The sequence below is a fragment of the Thunnus maccoyii genome, chromosome 6 (genome assembly GCF_910596095.1).
Source record: "Thunnus maccoyii chromosome 6, fThuMac1.1, whole genome shotgun sequence".
Taxonomy (NCBI): domain Eukaryota; kingdom Metazoa; phylum Chordata; class Actinopteri; order Scombriformes; family Scombridae; genus Thunnus; species Thunnus maccoyii.
The window spans coordinates 17,145,240-17,166,935 of record NC_056538.1 but is presented as its reverse complement, the minus strand read 5'-3'; the positions used below and the strand labels follow the sequence as shown (position 1 = coordinate 17,166,935).

The following is a 21,696-nucleotide window of genomic DNA, read 5'->3' as shown; positions in this document are numbered from 1 at the left end:
GATGAAGTAAAAGTCTAGAAAACTTTGAAGACTTTTTAGGTTTTTGTAAAATGTCTTTACATTCATCAAAGGACTTACAAAATTGCAGTTAGTGGCATTTTGAATGGAGGCCCTGGTAAAATGTCGGTTTTCCTAATTTTATCACTGCTACTACCATCATTGAGGAGTGCTAAGCACAGGCCTTCTATACTGTACGTCCTCATATTTTATCACTATAAACTAACTCACCCTGACATTACATATTTAGGTCATTCTTGATTTAAATCTGTTTTTAAATCTATTTTTAAATAAAATATCATTACATGTTTATGGTGTGTGATGAAAAAGTAAAATACTCAATTGACAGGTTATATTTCAGCACCTGTCTGGTCGACAGTGTCCTTGCTTGCCTAATTTAATCACTTAAGTAAATAATATTTCATTTATTTTTTCATTTAGCTTGTTTAGTAGATGACCTTTCTCACCACGTACCAACAATGAGGTCAAACAACTTCCCAAATCCAAAGCTACTGTAGCTGCACCATCATCTGTGCTTTAGTTTGAAGATGCAGAAAGCTTCAGATTGTTATTTTAAATAGAATTAGGTACAGCTGTTTTACATATTTACTGTAGCCTTTTGTCTGTTTCACAGCAGTCAGAGAAGCACTGCCATCTGTCCCTTCCTGTCTTACGTTCTTTTGGAGGGAAATCCTGTGCTGAGGTCAAAATTTGGTACCATTGTGTACACACTATCAGTAGATGGCAGAGGTGCAGATGCTGTCGATATTTCAGCCACTTTGACTGAACATCAGCCAAGCAGCACTAATCACCAGATCCTCTCACTCTTGAGGGTTGCACTTACAGTGACTTCTGACAAGCACAAACTCTGTTAATTCAAAGCAGCTGAAATGTGTGCTCTGTGCCTGTGCAGGAATCCAATGGCTATTTTAAGCAGCATTTTGTGAAAATAAACAGCAGGGATACTTCACTCGTCTGTTGACATAATGGCCTCTATCACTTCCCTCTTCAAATATCTAATGATGAGTCTGAGTTAAAAAGTTTCAGCGAAACAATTGCCATTTTTTTCTTGCAGTTTTCGAGAATGGGGAAAATAAAGGAAATTAAAGAATAGACTGTATCTGAAACCCAGGAAAAGCCCTTACCTTCAATGGAAGAAATGCTGCAGGTCTTTCTGTGTTGCCTTTGCTGTGTGGTTCAGAATTTAGGTGTCTGCAGTGTGTCGGTGTGGCGAGCTGGCTTTAAAAGTGCAAAATCTTTCCATCTATAGTCCGTAGTTGTGACGGCCATGATAAATGGTGTTTGTGTGCTCTGAGACACAATCATATATAAGAACCTGCTTTATGTACACAGTTTAGATATAATAAAAGCAACAGCTGTACAGTGTAGCATAGCCCGGTATAATAATACTGCAGCTATGTTTTATGGTCATAGTGTTGAATGAACATCTCTCAGAAACAATCTCAGCAGATTTTTGAAGACCTACTGCAGACAGGTTTCAAGACAGATAAAAATGCTCTGCTTTGACTAATAATTTGTGTCTGATGTGGTTTATCCACTAAAATGTTCAATTAGTTCCTTAAAAACGACATCTTCTCTTCTCCTTCATTGAAAAATCCAGAATATATGAATATGCAAATATTATTCATTTCAGAAGTTTAACTGCTGAATGCAAGATGGCTCCTACTTCACTGTAAAGTCCATTCTCAGTGTTTGTGTACTGGAGGCTTCAAGTGTCCATATCACACTAAGTATAAGTTGCATACCGGACCACGTTTGGCTCCAAAACGGTTGTGATGTCACAAATCATGCTCACAAGTACACGCCTTAAACTCAGACTTGTACTTTGTCTGGTATGTTGGTTTATTACTGATAAGATATTCCCATCAGCCTCAGCTGTTTAGTGCTAATTAGCTAATGTTAGCATGCTAACACAATAAGAAAACATGGTAAAATCATACTTGCTAAACATCAGCATGTTAATGTAGTATTGTCATTGTGGTCATTTGACTTTAGCATTTAGCTTCAAGTATCTGCGAGCATGGCTGTAGACTCTTAGCCTTGTTCTGTCCTCTAAACTAATTTCATATCGTTACCTGCTGTCATCATCAAAGGCAAAACTCAGACCATGCATGGTAACGTTTATTCCAGACATGCAAAATGTACACCACAGAGATGAAAACTGGCGCATACAGTATACTGGAAAAGAAACACAGTCGCATATAAGAATGAAATGAAGGTTTTTAACTGTTTTACTGACAGAACAGTGCTTAGACTAAACATTTAGCTCCCGACCATCATATCAGAGATGAAAAAATGGAATATTAGAGAATAACAGTAGAACAGTAGCACACATTACCAGGGCTTTGTTGTGACCATCAGAAATGACACACTCTAATTTCAGGCATAATGTAACATCTCCTCATGGTAGTTAACGGGAAATCTTTACCGATCTTTACCGATGGAATGTAATTGATAAAACAGATCACAGTTGGTCAGCCTTAAACTTCATTTTCATTTTAGGACTTGGCAGAGTCAGTCAAGCCTGGTAATCTCAGGAATTAGCTGCATAGTCTGATTAATTTAATCTTTATTTAGATATTTCATAGCTATTGTTTTCCTTGTTTCACTAACATATCAGCCCTTAAATAAGTAAAATTTAAGAAAATTCTGTGGGTATCACTTTTTATTTTTATCTTAAAAGGACTTGGTCCAAATGATTCCTGATTTAAATTGCAAAAATTGAAAATGTAAGCATTAAAGATGAAAGAAAAGTTATGGATTTAAACGAATGTGACATGGTCTTACAGTGATTCTGCATGTGCTTGTAGCATAAGCCTGTAATGTGTCAATACAACAGTGTAGCCACAGTGGACATAATACAGTGACTTCTCTGATAAAGTGATGAACACAGACAATCTGCTGTGCTTAGATCTCCAAGAAACAGTCTTTAAATGCTGTTTGCTACTCAGTCAAACTCATAGGCCTGTTCATTTACAAAAAAATAAATGTGTATAAGCCTGAAGCCCATAGCATGCGTACATATTGCATATATATTTTCCCATATAAATACATTTCATACCGATACAAGGAGCGGAAAAAAACATTCAGTGAAACAATGGCATTTAACAGTCAATGTATCACAATTTAGGAATGGTAATGGAAAACAGGTGTAGAAAGGTAGTAAAAGGTGAAATGTAAAATGGAGTTTAAGGGTACAAGATGAAGGATCAAAGACAAAACTGAGAAGTGGCAGCCACTAAGGTTTGGTGGAAAAGGATCAGAGGAACTGATTGGAAAATAAGTCATTGGTGGCAGGTTTTGCATGCGTGTCAGTCTCTACCAACACAAAACAAGGTAAAAGAGGTCTTGGAGACATTGGGGGTGTTAGAGGGTTAAATCTCAGTCCTCACACATTCTTCAGTGGCTGGACTTCACACGTAATGTACACAAATCGCTCTTCCATGTGCAAACCTGTTTGCCTCTCTGACTCCATGATAAGAAAAGAGACAACTAATAACAGTCGAAACAAAGGCAGGAATTTGGTTCTACATTCAGGCATGCAGTGGTCTCTTTTTTTTTTTAGTTCATAAAAATCATAATAAATAACAAAAATTGAAAATGTGTTCCCTGCCCCCTTTCACAAACCCTTGAATATCCACCGATAATCCAAGTGCCGACAAAACAGCCGTTGTGACAGCCTTAACAAACCCAGCACCACTTGGCATACAAACATTTTATAAAATGTACATCTATATATATATATATATGTATATATATATATATATATTAATATATCCATATTTCAAATATATTTGTAGCTGTATATGCTTTGAATGCAGGAGGCTTGGTAAGGAATATATGAGGATTATATGCAGCTGTCCAAAGTTTGAAGTCCAAATCCAAAATCCGTTTTTGAAACAAGCCCCATCCCAGACATAGAAAAAGTCTCATTCTGTCCTCACGCAGGGATCATCCTCTTCATCTCAAGAAGTCCTTTATTCCAAAAAGAGTTCTCCTGAATACATACAAATCTGCATTTTCTTTTCCCTCTGTTTTAACCTGAACAATTTTACATCAGGTTTTTCATTATTTTTGTCAAGCAAATGTTACTGGATTCTAATGCATGCATCTCTGAATGATTTTTTTCTCTGAGTTTTTATTAGTTTATTTGCTGCAGCACCCACTCTCATTGGATGCCCATTTTTTGCTTTCGGAAGGTGGTCATGATGTAATTACAATATGGCATAAAGTTAGGAATTGCATTTCATCTTTTGTTTTGGAACGGGCTTTTTTTTTTTTTGTTGCATCCGTGGTTTGGCTTTCACGGTTCATTTTTCTCCCCCAGGTCCTCTGTGTCACTTTGATGCTAGAAAGGAATAAAGAGGAGAGAGGGGTGGCATCGTCAGAGAAAGACAGATCAGGCACAAAGACAGGTTAAACTCACCATCAAATTCTTTATTTTGACTGGTGTAGCTCTAGGGCAACCGCCCGTGCTGCACAGTCAGCCCACTACAATCGCTGCAGTGTTAAATCAATCTACGCACACACACACGGCTTGGAAATGTGCTGAGTTTGGACATAGAAAAACACACATCTCGTGCTTGTGTGGATGGTGTCATTTATCACCCTGTAATCGTAATGCAGTAGGCATTCTTTGTTGTTGAACACTTGTTGTTAAAGCACTATGTGTGTGTGTGTACATATATCGTACATCATATTTAGGCTCCATATTCATAAGCTTTACTGTAAACAGGAAAGATATTTTACAGCTATAGTACTAGAAAAAGTAAATATAAGAAATGATCACAAACATCATGTATAATTTTTCAAAATTTACATAACTGTATGTTGTATTTGATCCTGCTTGTCTTGTTTCTTTACCTGCAAATGAGATGTAGACTGTGATGATGACCACACCTAGGACGATGGAGACGATACTGAGCAGACGAGCCAGTCGACCCAGCCTCCTGGCCCCGTCCATATCCCCCGCCTGGAGACTGTTTCTGGACTGGAGACACATGAAAGTACATGGTATTACCAAGAAAAACATTTTGATGATCTTTTCAAGCTATAGCACAAGACACAGATGAGGTGTTAATGTATGATGTAAACATCCTCATTTCCCTGCTAACACAAAATCTTTCCTTGGAATTTACTCTTAAATGACGGTGGTTACATTTTCCCAGAGAGTTTGGGGCTTGAGAATTACAGATGTATTAAAAATGTAAATGAAAAATACAACTACAGTAGAATTTGTAGGAATAGTCAAAGAAAAGATCTGAAGAAATGAAATTCCTGTTCCGATCCTCCAGCCACAACGACACCATTAGGTCGGGCATCTTAACCCTCATGTTCATGTTCTACAGGCCTCAAGTCTAAAAAAGACCTGAGAGGTCGACCTAAATCAGACTTTTACTGATACGGAAAGGAAAATGATTCTACGCAATGGATTCTGGATTCACACAGCAATTATGTTGGGTAGGAAGATCATTGTTAAAGAGTGGGAATCTGTTGATTTACCTTCAGCACATGTATGGTTCTCTCAGCTTATGAGAAATGTTGTTTAGGATTAATAATCAGGTTGATAGATCTAGTCTGAAATGGAACCGATACCTCAGTCACATAAAAAGCCCTTGAAACCTTTCACAATATGGTAACAGCCTTTTTATTTGCAATTGATTTACCCTTTTTTAAATAATATTTAAGTTCTTCTCTCTGTTTCTGTTTAAAGGTTGTTATGTCTGTTTAAAAACCAAATAAAGTGTTGATCATTAAAAACAAAAATTAAAATTAGTTAAACTGACTGAATTGAGAGATGACTGTTTCTAAGAGTTCAGCAGCTGTTCTCCAGTGTCGGTCGGAAAGACAGACAGGAAAAACACAAACATTCTCAGATTCATTGGATTTTATTGAATTAATGTTGTGACTTTATGACTTTAACTGTTAACATATAGAAATGCTTTCATTACAAGCCACACAAGTGCATGCAAGTGACTGGCAATATCGGTTGGTTGGTCCACCGCTTTGGTCCAGATGAAATATCTCTGGATTTACCTTAAAGTCTCATACAGATATTTATGTTCCTCAAAGGATGAATCCTACTGACTTTTGTGATCCCACTAAGAGGCTGACATTTTTGGTTTTGAGTGAAATAGCTTTATTTTTTAAAATATCTCAGTTGTTGGATAGATTGTTGTGAAATCAGCTACAGATATTCAAGCTCCCTAAAGGATAAATTCTAATAAATTTGGTGATCCTTTGACTTTTACTCTAGTGCCACCAACAGAACAAAAGTTTAATTTCTTCATACTGCTGTTTATGACTGAATAGACTACTAGTAAGCATAGACTGTATACAGTCTGTGGAGCTACTGAAATTAGCAAATGTTAGAATTAACTGCTAAATATCAGCCTTCTTTTATATATGATCATAAAATATGGCACCACATCTATAAGAACAACAAAGAAAGATCACTGAATAAAAAACATTAAAGAGATACTCGACTAAAAGGTAAATGAATACTATTAATACAATAATTATCTTTATTCAAGCCATTCATTTTTGTATTTTTACATCCACATGAGCTCCAGTTTTTGACAGTTAATAAAAGTAAACCTGCATCATGTCTGGCTCACCATCTCCATCTTATCCAGTTGAGTCTGTTGCGACATTCATATTTACATTTTACATCACTGTGCCTCTCCACAGTGACTTTCAAAGAGTGCAACTCCAGAGTGAGCTTCAATTCATCAATACAAGCATCTAGCAACAAAGAAAACCTTTATATTTCCAAGACAGACAATAAAAATGTAAGAGAAGAGCATTCAGAAAAGGCAACTTCAGCTGAAGAGTTGAGGTTGCCTTTGAAGATAAGGGTAATGGCACAAACTGCAGGGATGATTTACAGTTTAAACTCATGTTGAGGATACCTGCTGTGCAGATACAGCACAGAAACTACAGTAAGAGTGAATACAGTGGGCTCTATATATATAACCCTGAGAAAGTTCCCTCTCCAGCAGCACTCTGCTCTAAAATATTTATCGGGTGGTTTTCTGTTAATCGACAGCCGAGTTGTTTTAAAGTGGTGACTCACATGCAGTACATGAATGTTGACTTGTCAACTGGGTGCCGTAGAGTCCCATAAAGTAAAATTTGAACAATATTTGATTGCCAGCTGTAAACAGTGAAATTGTCTATTTCAGATTGGCAGGGTGGGATTGGTTAAAGGATGTGACTTGCAGAGCCAATTGGATGGAGTGGGTGCAGGCAGCACTGTGAAGGGGTTGTAGATCAACTTAATGTTGTATGCATATTGCTTTGTGTATGCTGCAGATATGGTGACAGGATGATTTATGTGTATGTGTGTGAGGCATGACGGATGGGAATCCTCAATCCCCGTGCATTGCTTTCTTGTGTGAGAGTCCCCAAACAACAAATCACATGCGGCTGATGTCGCTATCCTCTCATCAGCTTTGGTTTGCCTTTAATTTGGGCTGATTTTAATTTGTGATGCTTCTATAAAGATGCCACATGATGTACATGTGTGCACTGACACTCACAGAACCGCACAAGAATCAATAGTAAGGGAACATTTAGGCATTATTTGAAAGCACAAGGCATCTTACATGCTGGCTGATACATTTACACACACACACACACACACACACACACTGACATCTGACTATGTTAAAGATCATCAAATAAATATATCATTTATATAAATATCAATATTCTGTCGTAAACAAAGGTTTGATCCATAATTGTCATGTTTTCTTTTTCAGTATTGTCCTTATGTAAGTACTTTATTAAATAGTATATAAGTGAGTGTACTGTATGAAAGTATAGAAAACATACATACATACAAAGGATGCCTGGTCTATTTTCATTATTGATTAATCTATCTGTTATTTTTATGATTACTCAATTAATAATTTAGTCTATAAAATGTCAGAAAATTGTGAAAAATCACGTCACAAATTCCCAGAGTCCAAGCTTATGTGTTCATATAACTTATTTAGTCAATATACAGTGATTTAAAACACGGAAAGCAGCAAATCCTCACAATTGAGAGGCTAGAACCAGAGAATGTTTATGTTTGGCATTTTTACTTGATGAATTACTTAAACAGATCATCAAAATAGTTGACGATTTTTCTGTAGATTTGTTTTTATTCGGTTTAATTGACTAATCAATTCATCTCTAAACAAAACAGTTTAAAATTGGCCAACAGGAAACATGCACAGCATCAGAAAGTCTATAGTTAGTTAACTGAGTGTATCATTGGTGCTAAAAGACAATGATAAAAGACTCCACAACTTCTACCAAAACAGAGTTGTGTTTCTTTCAGTACTTCACACGAATGACAGGATTTAGTGAGAGAAGGAACAACAACAGCTGTCTCACTCTGGTTGTGTGACTCCATGCATCCATCAGGCAGCGTGAAAGCACTGCAGGATGGTGTTGATGACATCAGCATGGCATTCATTGAGCCTCTGATGATGAACATTTAAGCACCACATGATAGCTTAACACCCTTTCACATCAGCAGTGTATCTGTAGTGTAGCGGGGTAATGCATAACGACAGGGAAGTTTTCGTAAATGCAGCAGTGAGATCATCTCAATGCAGTGTCCAATCACTAATCCAGAGCTGCTTGGGGGTCAATACACACTAAGCAGAGTAGGTCAGCATCCCTGTGGGGTGCTTTCACTGTAACTACTTTTTACGTCTGTGCCCCAGTGAACTGATACTGTTCAGAGGTCAAACACAGAGGGAACGCAGTATTAGAAAAATGTCACTTGTACTTTGTAAAATAGAGTGTTACAGTAAAGAGAAAGGTGAAGGGTTACATGTACCAGCGCTAACGAACCTAGTTCCAAACCACACATGCAATAAGGTCATGAATGTGTGCCTGTGTTGGCACTGCCCTTTACTTTTTCAACCTGATGAAAAGTTCAGGAGCTGTCCGCGGTGCTGAACATGTCTTTTCAAATCAGAAGCCACAGCATGTGCAGTAAAGCAGGAAATGGGCCTCTCCCTCCCCTCACCTATATTGAATTATTCAGCTATGTTTTTGTAGGTCACTTTTCTCCTTAAAGAAGGCCCCATGAAATGAAAGATACATTTTCCCAGTTTTAATCCTGTGTCCCTGTGTTAATTGTTCATTTATTTGTCTTTTCTCTTTCTGTAAACAGTTTCAAATGGCATTTACAAAAGTTCGTCCAATCAAATGTGACTTTGGGTGAGTAGCTAGCCACATCGGTCATATAAAACCACACTTCACCGTTTGTGGGCCGTAGTAGCTAACAGAGCAAGATGGAGAGAGAGGAAGAGATGAGTATTTGGGTATCAGTGGGCAAAAACTTTGTTTTCATTTCCAAAACAATGTGGCTGAGGTCATGAAAAGTCTCTCGTGCCAGAGGGGTCGCTGAGTAAACAGTGACGATATGGCATTGAGATGAAATTGCCTATCGAGCTAGTTGGGTCAGCCACTGTAGCTTAGCCAAAGAAGATAGAAGACATAAGACTCAATTAAGCAGCTGATTGAAAGACAGTGTAAACACGTATCGGGTCAGAGAACTGTGTAGAAAACATTCTAATATAACTAGTGACTATTTGGGAGACTAGACTCGATAATCAGGTATGCTGGCTGCACTACTGAGCAGGACATGGCAAACAGATGAAACTGCCTTTCAAGCCAGTGGGAGCAGCCAATGTAGGTCAGCTTAAGCAGATATGATGTACATAGAAGGCCAGGTAAAGCTGACGAGTATCTGTTCACTGTTTCAGTTAGAGTGGGATTCAAAGGCAATTTAAAGATACATTAAGTCACCTTTCAAGAGGGCCCAGTAGATTTATGACAACACAGCCTGATACCCACTGTAGGAGTTTAACATTTAACAGCAGTACTGGGCTTCCAGCAGTATTCTCACCCAACTTTTGACACATTTCATTCATATGTGTATTGATAACTGACAACTAATCCAAAACAATGCCTTTCATGCTTCAAATATTACTTTCACATACATTTACCATAATAACTAGGAAATATTTCTTCTTGCCCCACTCAGTCAGTCCTGGCTGAGGATACAGCACAGAGCTGGGGTTGCCTTAGTATAAGATAAGATTACACTGCAGAGAGAAAGTGCCCTCCCTCTATCTTCTCTGCTCTCCCACAAGTTACCTCAACCTCTCATTCCCATGAGCCTCTCTGTCTCCAGGCTGTCTCTGGAATAGTCAGGACCCACAATGCACTTGGGGCATGTGGGTGGTGACAGTAAAACTCCAAGATGATACACTGAACTAGGTGCTGCTGAGCAGACAACAATTTTTAAATGAACAATAAGTATACTGATCATTTTTGCAATCTGGTTTTATGTTTTTGTAACTTCTATTATTATCTATTTATTTTTGACACATATCTTAAATATGATCTTAGGCTTTATACTTGTTAAAATCACAATGTTTTTGAAAGACAAAGATAAGAAATTTGATTGAAATAATTTTAACTGTAGGGCCAATTTGAAGAATAAAAAAAATCAGTTAAAAGGTATCAAATAGGTTTTAGTACAATTTCAGTGTGACTTTCACAAAAGTTAAATCAATGCAGGTGTCAATCTGGGCTCTTGACAGTAAAATAAGAGATTTCTCTACCTCACACATGGCGACACACTCACTTCCAGTAGTGCAATGTGAAGCTGTGGTACAAACACAGTCCCAGAGGAGCCTTTATTGATCTGGACTCACATCACAGCGAAAAGCAACATCAGCACCTTAAATCAATGGAAGCCCCTTTGAAAAAAACACAGCCTATTTAGCTTGTGCTTGTTTAGAGAATGAAAAAAAAGATTAATGAAAATAGGGCAGATTAAAAAAAAATCCATCATAAGAAAAAAAAAAAAAATAAATAAAAACACCCACCTTGTTTGACAGTAGCCTCAGGGGCTGCAGGAGATTAACTGTGTGTGTGTGTGTGTGTGTGTGTGTGTTTGGTTAGTGGGAGGCACCCTTCACTTGGCTGGTGAATGTCTATATTGATTCACAGCGAGAGTAAGCCTGGTCATATTTGTTTTCTGAATGGGAAATTCTACCCTCAAAGTGTCTTGTCCACTGTTCATTGTGCTATGAGTGTACACACACCAGCCTCACACACAGGCACACATACACACACAAACATGCACACATACTCTCTCACTCTCCAGTTCATGTGGCTGTTCAGCAGAGGAAGGTGGAGGCTAGGATGTTAGTAAGTGCTCCCTTTCTCTCTTGTCATTAATAATGAAGAGCCGGCAGCAGCCTGGTGGAGAGGGACACAACAAGAAGGTGGTGTGTAGTTACTGTATGTCTGTGAGACTGGCCATTTTGTTCACATTTACACCCGTTATTTCCTATAAAACATTCATTTTTTGCTCAAGCTTTTCGGCCCTCTTTAAAGTATGTTAACCTTTTTCTACTGATTTTACTTTTTAGCTGAGAATACCTTTAAATACATTTTTCAAAATTCAAGGACAATTTATACTTCAGTAATTGTAGTCATTGTTATGCAGCAAAAGAGAGAGTCCCTCAGTTGGTTTGTTCTAAACACTTTGGTCTAGTTGGATGTAAGGTGTATCACAGCCTCGAGGGGCCGCTAGCAGGGCTTTTAGACTCTGTCTTGTTACACTACAATCTCCATTAAAATTGCAAACCACTCAACGCAGTCAGATGATCAAATCTGTCAGACCTATGATGGCACCGCTCTCATTCTCGGAGCTATAAAATGCATTCTAGCTGCTGCTACAGCTCATGAATTTTAATTGTCTTTATATCTTGGTTAGCTTGTGAACTGGAAACACAGTTGAAATAAGCCACCACAAAAACACGACGCCATAATGGTGTACACCTTATTCCAATTTAGCACATCAGTAATAAGTGAACCACTGTCAGACAGGCTTATTTAAATACATTTCATAGTTTCACTGTTATTAAGCTTAACAGAACATGCTGCTAATAGTAATGTCAAAACAAAATTAGATTATCATTACACAGTACTTCTATAACATGCTGGCTATCCTGTCCAGAATGTGGCAAACACATCTGTAACTAAACAGGTATCTGACTGATACATGAAAACAAAGCACTAATTAGCAATTAGGAGAAAGTTTGGTCAGATCCATCAGAGGAGTTGAGCAGACAACAAAAGTCTAGGTACAATATTAAATTAATGTATAGCTCTTTACTACTTCAATGTGATGTGAAGCTAAGTGTGGATAAATGTAATGATACAAACAATGAAATTATAAATCTGAGTCAGACTTGTGAACTTTTAACACTAAAAGTTTGAACACTAGCAGCTCTGTGTGGCTGTACTTGCTAAAAGCAAACGTCATTATGCTAACATTACGTCTAGCAGGTAAAATGTTTACTATGTTCACCATCTGAATCATTTTCTAACTAGCGTTAAACACAAAGTACAGCTAATGTGAATGTCAATGTTTTGCAGGTATTTAGTAATAAACCAAAGTGTTGGACAAATTAATCATTTTTTTGGCACTACATGAAATGTCAGATAACCAAAATTATTTCATTTCATCCTGATGGGGACATGAATGTCTGTATCAAATGTTATGTGGCAATCTATAGTAATATCTAATCTAATAGTTGTAAAGACATTCACTCAAATTCACAAATGTGAACCTCATGGTGGCAGTACAGGAAAACTCAGACAGTCAGCAGAGACAATGAGATTCATATTTCTTTCACAATTTTTTAAGTCTGTCCTAAAACAATACTCAGGTGCCCAAACGAACACTGACACACATTTTGCTTGCTGTAATCATTCCTGTTAATACTGAAGAGATCCTTTCCTAATGCACTTCCAATGTAAGTGATGGGGGACAAAATCCACAGTTCTCCTTCTGTGCAAAAACGTATTTAAAGGTTTATTTGAAGCTAATATGAGCCATCCAACTGTGTCAAATCAAGGCAATATCTTTCAAAGTCATTTTGGTGCCAAATTTCCTCTTTTTATTATGATCCTTCCAGGAAAACATTTTGTCGAGATACAAAGAGGGATTTTTTTTTCGCTAAAGACTGTAAATGTGGAAGATATCCACTTTATCTGACTAACTCAGACCGCTGAAGCCGCATATTACTTTCAGACTAATCCATTTTTGCTCAAAATGAGGACAGTGGATTTTGTCCCCCATCACTTACATTGAAAGCGCCTTGGCAAAGGATCTTGTAATAGTCAGTATGAAAAGGAGGAATGATTACAGCGAGCAAAACCTGTTTCAATGTTCATTTGGGTCCCTGACGGTTGTTTGAAGACAGACTTAAAAAATTTGTCAACCTATCCTTTAATCACTGTTAAATCACTGGAGTAACAATGTTATTTGTATATTGAACATTATTGAACATGTTCAGATACTATTCAATAGTCATTCACCATTAATGTTAAAGCCTCTACTTGTAGGATTTGAAGATTTCTGACTTCTTTAGTTCTCGGTGCTAGTATTAGAAAAATCAAAATGGCTGACGAATGCCCCCCCCCCCTGCACTGTAGCATGATAATATCATTACTTGCACAGGTTTAACATTGCAAATGATAAATAAGGTCTGTTTTCTGTTCTAATATGAGCAGTCTGGTGTTTTCTCTGAAGGATTCTGATAGGCTTCATATAATTGGAAACAACAGTATTAAGTGCTCTCCCTCCATGCATGTCTGCAGTACTAGATTGCTAATAACAAGTCATTTACCTACACACACACACACACACACACACACACACACACACACACGCACACACGCACACATACATTCATCAAGTGCAGCATTGCGAGTCCATATTTCACAGGCAAATCTGCAGAGTGTGCAATAACGCTCCTGCAGTTTGGGCCGTCCCATTACTGGGCTAGGCCGGTCCGGGCAGTAAAAACCTATTACCCCTGCCTCTCCAATCCCCATAATTGGCTGCACATCTTCTGCGTTTGCCAGCCGCAAGCCTTCACCACCAAAGCATCTGTCAGAGATCTGTGGCGGCAGCCAGCTGGAAGATGGCTTTTAGGTGGTCCTGCTGCTGGAAGTGGTGGTGGATGATGATGGATGTAACTTTTGGCAGTCCTTTTGTTAGCAATGCACCATCTGCTAGTGCAGAAAGATGCTGACTCTTTTACAAGGCTAAATAAGGCCTCCACAGATTGTACTTAATTATAGTTCATTTTGATCGTTTACAAGATTGAAACATGGATACTGTCTCCTCACTGTTACATGAGGAGACAGTATTGTTACATTGGTCTTTGCTTGCTGTATTTTTCATACTGTGATGCTTGTGAACTGTGGACATAAATGACTTCATGAAGATTATGTCACCACCATAAAAGGATCATATGTTCGTATGAACTGTTCAGGTCATTTTGTAGGTAGACATAGGCATTTTAAAGACGTTTGTTTAGAGTAAAAGCTGCATTAATTGATTTTTTTGGCCACGTTGACACACAATAACCTTTTTTGTGTTATTACAAAAGTGTAATCATCAGTTGTCTGTCCAGCAGACACAGATCAACATTCGTAAGTGGTAGAAAACCTCTTGGTATGTATTGGGAACTGAACCCTGCTCCTACTGTGATATATCAAACTACTGATTATGTTTCCTTTTACTTTCTTTTTCTTTTATCTTGTTTTCAGGTTTCAAGTGTCTGGGCTGTTTCCTCTGACTCCTTCTCATTATAACATCTGAACAGCAGTTGAGCCACTATCTTTTTTTTTTCCTAATCCAACTTTCCAGAAGTATCCATTTCACATGAGCAGGGAGACTATTAGCACTCAGCAGTGAGTTTGAACTCTGGGGTTTTGTGTGGTATCAACCACATTACTTTTGATTCATTTGTTCACAGCGAGCGTCGTAAACCTCTGTTTTTCCTGCTCTGACTCACTTGCACTTATCTAACATCACTGTGGTATCTGATTCAATTTCTTTTTAATCCAGTGATAGGAACTACTTTATAGCCATTTGCTGTCTCTCTCACACCCATCTGCCCTTGTAGTGTATGATGTTTTGATCTTCTCTGCCAGGCCCGTATCCAGTAGGGAAAGGTCCATACCCTTAGGAAAGAGAGAGGATGTTGATCACTGCCACAGAGCTGGCTAAATGCTCCAATCTGCCCTCTGCACAGAAACTAAATTGACTTCTCTTGCCTTCTATTGAGTTAGTGGCCAGCTCTAGTTTCTCCCTCCTTCACCTTCCTTTCTTCTGCCCTCTGTCAAAGCCTCTCTCTCTCTCATTCCTACACACAGACACACCCGCATACACACATACACACGCTCTCCGTGCCATTAGCAAGCGGCTGACTTGTGAATGTCAGTGGGTTCATGATGATGGCTCAGGGAAGTACAGGCTGTCTCGCGGATACTGCCTGATATTCCCTTAGGTGTGTAGTGCCCACAAGAGTGATATTACAGAACTAATGGGTTTACTGCATTGCCTTTGCCTTGTTTCTTTTGAGTGTTGGCTGCTGCACAATGTCAGAAGTAAAGTGCGCTGAAAATGCTCGTGCCAAGAGCAACAAAGCTGCCATCGGCCAACTACCTTAAGAGTTAAAGTCCTGATACAACAGAGTTACTACTGGTGGCGTTAAAGACAAACTAAAGGACTGTCAAAAGACAAATTTATCTGTGCTGCTCAGTTACAGTAGATCGCCTTCTCTGCTGTTGTTTCCGGCTCACACACATAACATGATACTTAGCTTGGTTTTATCTTGCCAGATGCAAAAAGTGATTTTTCTCTATAATATGCAGCTTGCAGCCTTCACTTTGCAGTTTGCAGTTATTATAGTGTAGTGAATGCTTTTGGGATTTGAAGTAAATTCTAAAACCTAAATAATATCACGTGGTTTCCAGCTCTTCTGCCAGCATTGTTTGCGAGTTTCTTCGGCTATGACTGTAACTACATATATCATGACAACAACATCCAAAATTTGAATACTCACCTATTATCTGCCTCATTCTTAGCTGCAGCTTTTTCTTAGCTTTGTTCTTATATTTTGTCAGATACATAAATCAACTTTAAATCATTTTTAAAAAAGGTAAGACTAGCTTATAGGTTTTTCAAATACTACCATTGTTTCCAAGAAGAAAAGAGTGATTGCTCCAGGGATGTCATATTTTATTCATCACTCATGTACTCTAGCTGTCCACCAGCGCTCAGCCTTTGTGTTAATGGCTCAGTTAATTCCTGACTGAAGATGTCTTGAATACAAGTGCTTAAAAAGGTGCATCAAAATTCAATTCTGTATTGCTATTGCTGCTTCTGAAGTGTTTACCACACTCTTATGCTGTCCATTATACACAGCTCTGACCTGGACTGAAGCACACTCCCCTTGATGGAGTTTGTAGTTCATGTGTACTCACTGACATGAAATCATTGCATGCTTTAGTATGTTTCAGCAGGGGATTTGACCTTGATGCACAGTTTCAATATCTTAGGCCACAAGCATGCCACAGCGCCCGGATTAATGTCACTGGTCCTGTTGTGCACTGAAGATTAAGACAATTACAAATTGAAAGTCGGAGGTTTAAGAAATAAAGTCCTGCTGTCCCACATTACTGTAAGTTTGTGTGTGAGGAGCAAGTTGACAAATACAGTTATTGATCACTGGGCCCAAAGTTATGTCTGTAATTACCAAACCGAAATAAATATTGAGCCACTTGCATTCGCAATTTATAATCCATCAAACCTCGCTCTTTTTTTTAATTTTTTTTTTAAATTTCAGATATTGACGTGAATTTCGATGCTCAACTGTTCACGTTTGCTCCTACATCAGTCTACCTTGATGTAGGAGAGTCAGAATCAGCAGGATGGGTGGATGGTCATACTGACATGTACAATGCTAATTGGCTGTGACAGTGAAATAATCACATTCCTCCTACAGCTTTTTTTTTTTTTTTAGGAGTTTCTGTAGAAGCTTCGAGCAGAATTTAAGAGTTCAGCATGACGTGAAGACAAAATGTGGAGCTGTTAAGATAAAAATGTACAGGCTGGCAGTCACTCTTTATGAATATGTTGTCAGTTTTGCTGCAGTGTCAGTGGCATACTGCATGCTGTATGTCTTAAGAAAAAAATAATAAAGGTTTTTAATAATAGGATACTTGTATCAAAGCGATGCAAGGGTCACAATCAATGATATGCCGCCTACTTTAATATATCATCACTATATTAATCTATGTAATGAAATATTGTCAAAGACAAAACATATTTCTCTGCTACAGTGATTTGTTGATTGTCTTGACAGGTCACAGCCTAACCAGTGATGAGCTTCACATCGTGTTTATATTTTTACAAATCAAAATCAAGCATAAGCCCAGCAGTGTCTCACTTTGATATCTGTGACTTTCTACAAATTGTGCACTGGCTGGTTCGGATAAAGTACAATCTCTCACAGCCTTACACAGCTACTTGCTGCAGACCTCTCACTAGGTGACAACATGAAAGCTTCAGATTTCAGTTTAGATCCATAAAGAATCCTCAACATGGATTATACACACAATTACATGCGCTGTATGAATGTGGACAGTTGGGGTGGAATGAAATATTGGAAGTATTGTACTCTCAGAAAACACTTATTGACGCTGGCATACAACAGTCGCATATGTGGTGGCTTGAGTGTTGAGTTGTATCTTGTATCAATGTTTCCAGCATCCCTGAACTCTCTGTGAGAGGATTAATCAAGTGTCAGCGCCTCTAAACCAGGATAACCAGCAGGTGATGGGCAGCAGCAGACCTGAGATCATTTAAAGCCTCAGCACAGGGAAAGCTGATGAGGCACTGGGCTCTATGTGTGTGCGTGCGTGAGTGTACCAGTGAATTCACGATTGTATTCATGAGTTTATCAGGGATCACAGTGGCAAATGCACCACACTTGCTACAGAGATTTGCTACAGAACGCTAGAAAAGAATGGAGGGGTATTCATATTCAGATGAAGCAGCGTGCTGAAGTTGATTGCATCTGAGACCTTTTCTTGTTTTGATGGTATTGGTGTAAATGCTTTTTTTAAAACCTTTTTTTCTGAATGTTAAATAAATCTAACCTTCAAAGAACGCAATTTCAGGCATCAGTGGGATTGAACATTAAAATATCATGGCACAGTTCAACATCTATTTTGATAATGGATAAATCATTAAGTGATTAATCCAGAAACAACACATTTGCTGTTTCAGCTTCTCAAATATGAAGATTTGCTTCTTTTATCTGTTTTTCATTATTATTGTAAATCAAATAACTTTGAATTATTGGACTGCTGGTTAGACAAAATAACTAATTTTGAGATGTCATTTTTGGTTCTGGTTACTTGCAATGTGCAGTCGCCATTTGTTCAGTTTATTGACAGTAACTGATCAATCTAAAAAAATAAATTAATATATTCAGGATGAATATTCCCCTACCAAGCAGTTTGATATTCTTCTCTCAAATTGATATGTAAACAAATGGCGTGCTGAGAGACTAAACATTAACCAAATATAACTTGGAGAAAGACGTGCTTAGTGCCTGGAAGACATTTTGCTCATTTGTCCATGTGAGTTATAAAAACTTGACATTTATGAAGCAGAATAGGGTAATATCATACATCATTTCAAATTCTGACACTTGCTCAATGCTCAACAAAGTCTGGAGGTTTTAAATGACATTTTGGGATCAATTTCTGTTTGATTTCTGCATCAATTGAGTCACATTTTTAATGTCAGATTGAGATTTACGGGGCTTTTACTTCCCTCAGGAATTGTGTCAGCACTCAGATGGTGCCATTCAAAGGTGAACATGTGATCTGTCTTAATTTATCACTTTGGTAAAACATATTTTCTGCTCCATTCATTACTGCTGCTCCTCTTTTTGATCCAGATTTATAGCCTATATAATCGATTAATTTGTAGTTTTGTTGAGCTGCAGACACAGTTTAGTAAACTGATACTCACCATGATGGAGTACACCAGTGCGACGATGCTGACGGGCCACACGGGGAAGAAGCAGGACATGATGACCAGGATGAGGTAATCCCTGGGCTTCGGGGTCTCCTGCACGGTGGCGTTCCCGGTGGAGGAGCGACTCAGACTGGCCTTAGACGGGGAGAGGGGGGCGGCGGCGGCCAGCTGCCCAGCGGAGCCCGATCTCACGGCGACGCTGTGGCCATTCTGGTCGGCCTCCAGGTCCTTGTCGCCGCCCATGTTGACCGTGAAGGAGGTGGACATCTTCATCCCATTCACTCCAGGCTCGGTGGTCACCGCCAGCAGCTTCTCCGTCTCCTGGGAGTCCAAAGGCGGCGCGCCTCCTCCACCCTCACCCAAGTTGGACTTCTGGAAGTCGGCGTCCGTGTTGATGGCCATGTTCAGCTCTCAGTTATATCAAATTATATCAGAAAAGGAATACTCTTTTAAAAACTGGTTTAGAACTGATTACAGGTCAGAAGACACTGATAAATCCATTATCAGCTGAATGCAAGTTTTTACAACTAATCTGTCAACTTTGACTGAACAACCAGGAGTGTAATCACCAGCTGATGGAGAAAAATGTGATTATTTAACAGGTGACTGTATAAAGCATTAAAAGAAAAGAAAAAATCAGAGAGAAAAAGAAAGCAGCGTGATTCCTCTAAACATTCTTGAATCACTTTCCTTCACCTTCCTTCACATCCGCCGTTTGAATCATTTCCAAAGAAAAGCTCCCCTCCTCTCTGATACATCCAAGGAGGACCAGCAAATTAGTCAGAGGACCTCCTGTCGCCCGGCTCGATCCAGACCACTTTCCTTTAAGTCTGTTTGAATATTGAAAAGTAACCTAAACGTTTTTTCCCTCTCTCCTTTTGGGAGTGAAGACGGATGAAGGTGAAGCGTCTCTCTTAAAGCATGCCTTGAAATGAGCCACTTTCTCCTCCTCTCCTCCACTGTCTGCAGCATCACAGTGACTGTTCTCAACTTGGGACCAGTGTAAAGTTACCCGAGGGAGCACAGCACACTTCCGGCGGGGAAACATAAAATATAAGCCTCATTTGCCCATTTTTTTTATTAAATCAAAGTGTCGATCTTGTGTTCCTACTGATGTCTATCTGATTGGATGCATTATGTGCTCAGTAGTGCGGATGTAGTTGCATAATTAGGGCTGCAACTAATTGTTTCATTGCTCAGAATAGTTTTATTTCATCTGCAGTTCAAAACCAAGAGATATTCACTCTACTGTCACACAAGACAAATAAAGCGTTTTTACTGAAAAAAATCACAATTAATTGAATATGGACATAGGTGCAAATTATATTTTCCATTGATTAACTAATATAGATGAATAAATAAACACTTAGAACGGGTGTCTTTTAAAACTACATACTGTATATTTGGTTATTTTTGTGACAGCACACATTTGTGCTCATTTTCAGGACATCTGTGACAAAACAGGCCTTTGCTGTGTTCAAAATGACATCGTAGCCTGTATTTGGCTGCATCACTTTTACCTACCTGTAGTGGAGCACTTTGGCTTTAATTGGGTTTGGTGGTTCAATCTCCGGCTCCTCCTGTCCACATGCCAAAGTGTCCCCAAATAGCTCCTTGTATCCGAGTATACAAAAAAGTAAACTGCTTTGGACATCAGTGTGAATGTAATGTTAGTGAAAAGATAAATGAATCAGTTTTATTGTTTTTCTTTAAAAAAAACAACAACATATACAGTATGAGATAATTCAAATAATAAATTGAACAGGAAAAGGTAAAAAAAAAAGAAGAAAGCAAGAAACAGTCTTTTCTTCTCCTTTATTCACTTCCTTCCTTCCAAAATCAAACATTATTCATTCTGAAGGCGAGATTTTCTTACTTCCGGTACTAATTTAGCCTTCTCTGGCTAACTTGACGCATCTCATGTTGGAGCAGGGCAGTCTGGCGCGGAGCCCTCTCCCCATCACTCCCCCTCCTCCTCCTTCTCCTCCTCCTCCTCCTCCTCCTCCTCCTCCCTTTCTTCTCCTCTTCTCAACATCAGCACCAGTGGTTTATGGAGGAAAGCCAGCAGCGGATTGTGCTGCTATGCAGAATTTACTGTAGCCTTGATTCTCATCATAAATCAGCTCTCTGAGTCAATTTTCTAGAAAACACTTAAGAAATCCAAGTGTGTAGATTTACAAAATGTTTTACTGGATCTGAAAATATAATTCCATTGAGATAAATTGCATATGGTTTCTAATTAGTGTTCTAGTATTCAACCACATTTTTAGTTGTTTACTTGCCTCCGATCAGGCAAGACTCAGCAGCAAGCAAGAGCTGCATTAGTAAAGGTCGTTGTAATGGGCTGGATGGTAGCTTGAATGTTTCATCGCCATCCTCTGTGCCTTTGATCTGCTCCTATTGATTTCCCCCATCATTAGACCATTGCATTAGCGTCAGCCTTATTTCCCAGAGTGACTGCTACACTGCTCTGTGACCTGCACTAGTGAACAGTGCAGATAGTAATGAGTGGGGATTCCCTGAATGAAACTGAGCTCTTAGTGTGATGTAACACTATTGATCTAATATTTGTTCCCAATGCGCAAACCTAAGCGCATTCAAATTTGTTCTTCAGTGCATTTCTTTGTCCTGAAAACCAGAGGTATTAGTCATAAATCACCCTTCTCATTAAACTCCCTCCATTTCCTTCCATCTCTCTCTCTCATCTCTTACCACTTCGTAACAAACAGTCTACAGTAAGCACT

The 21,696-nt window shown here is 38.7% G+C and overlaps 1 protein-coding gene across 3 annotated transcripts; it reads right to left on the bottom strand.

The window, feature by feature from the left end:
* Positions 1-2,050: 2,050 nt before the first annotated feature.
* trarg1a (trafficking regulator of GLUT4 (SLC2A4) 1a) lies at positions 2,051-19,934 on the bottom strand. 3 transcript variants are annotated; one of them, XM_042413313.1, is made up of 4 exons: positions 19,649-19,934; positions 18,947-19,362; positions 4,882-5,008; positions 2,051-4,366 (listed from the first exon to the last, which is right to left on the bottom strand). In XM_042413313.1, exons 1-4 carry the CDS (start codon positions 19,674-19,676, stop codon positions 4,356-4,358), a joined length of 582 nt encoding a protein of 193 aa, XP_042269247.1. In that variant the 5' UTR covers positions 19,677-19,934; the 3' UTR covers positions 2,051-4,355. The 3 variants fall into 3 exon arrangements, 1 of the variants encoding a protein (XP_042269247.1); XR_006096433.1 differs by lacking the exon at positions 2,051-4,366 and adding an exon at positions 10,920-11,295 and having other exon boundaries at positions 4,933-5,008; XR_006096432.1 differs by lacking the exons at positions 2,051-4,366; positions 4,882-5,008 and adding exons at positions 10,521-10,790; positions 10,920-11,295.
* Between the last annotated feature and the right edge of the window lie 1,762 nt (positions 19,935-21,696).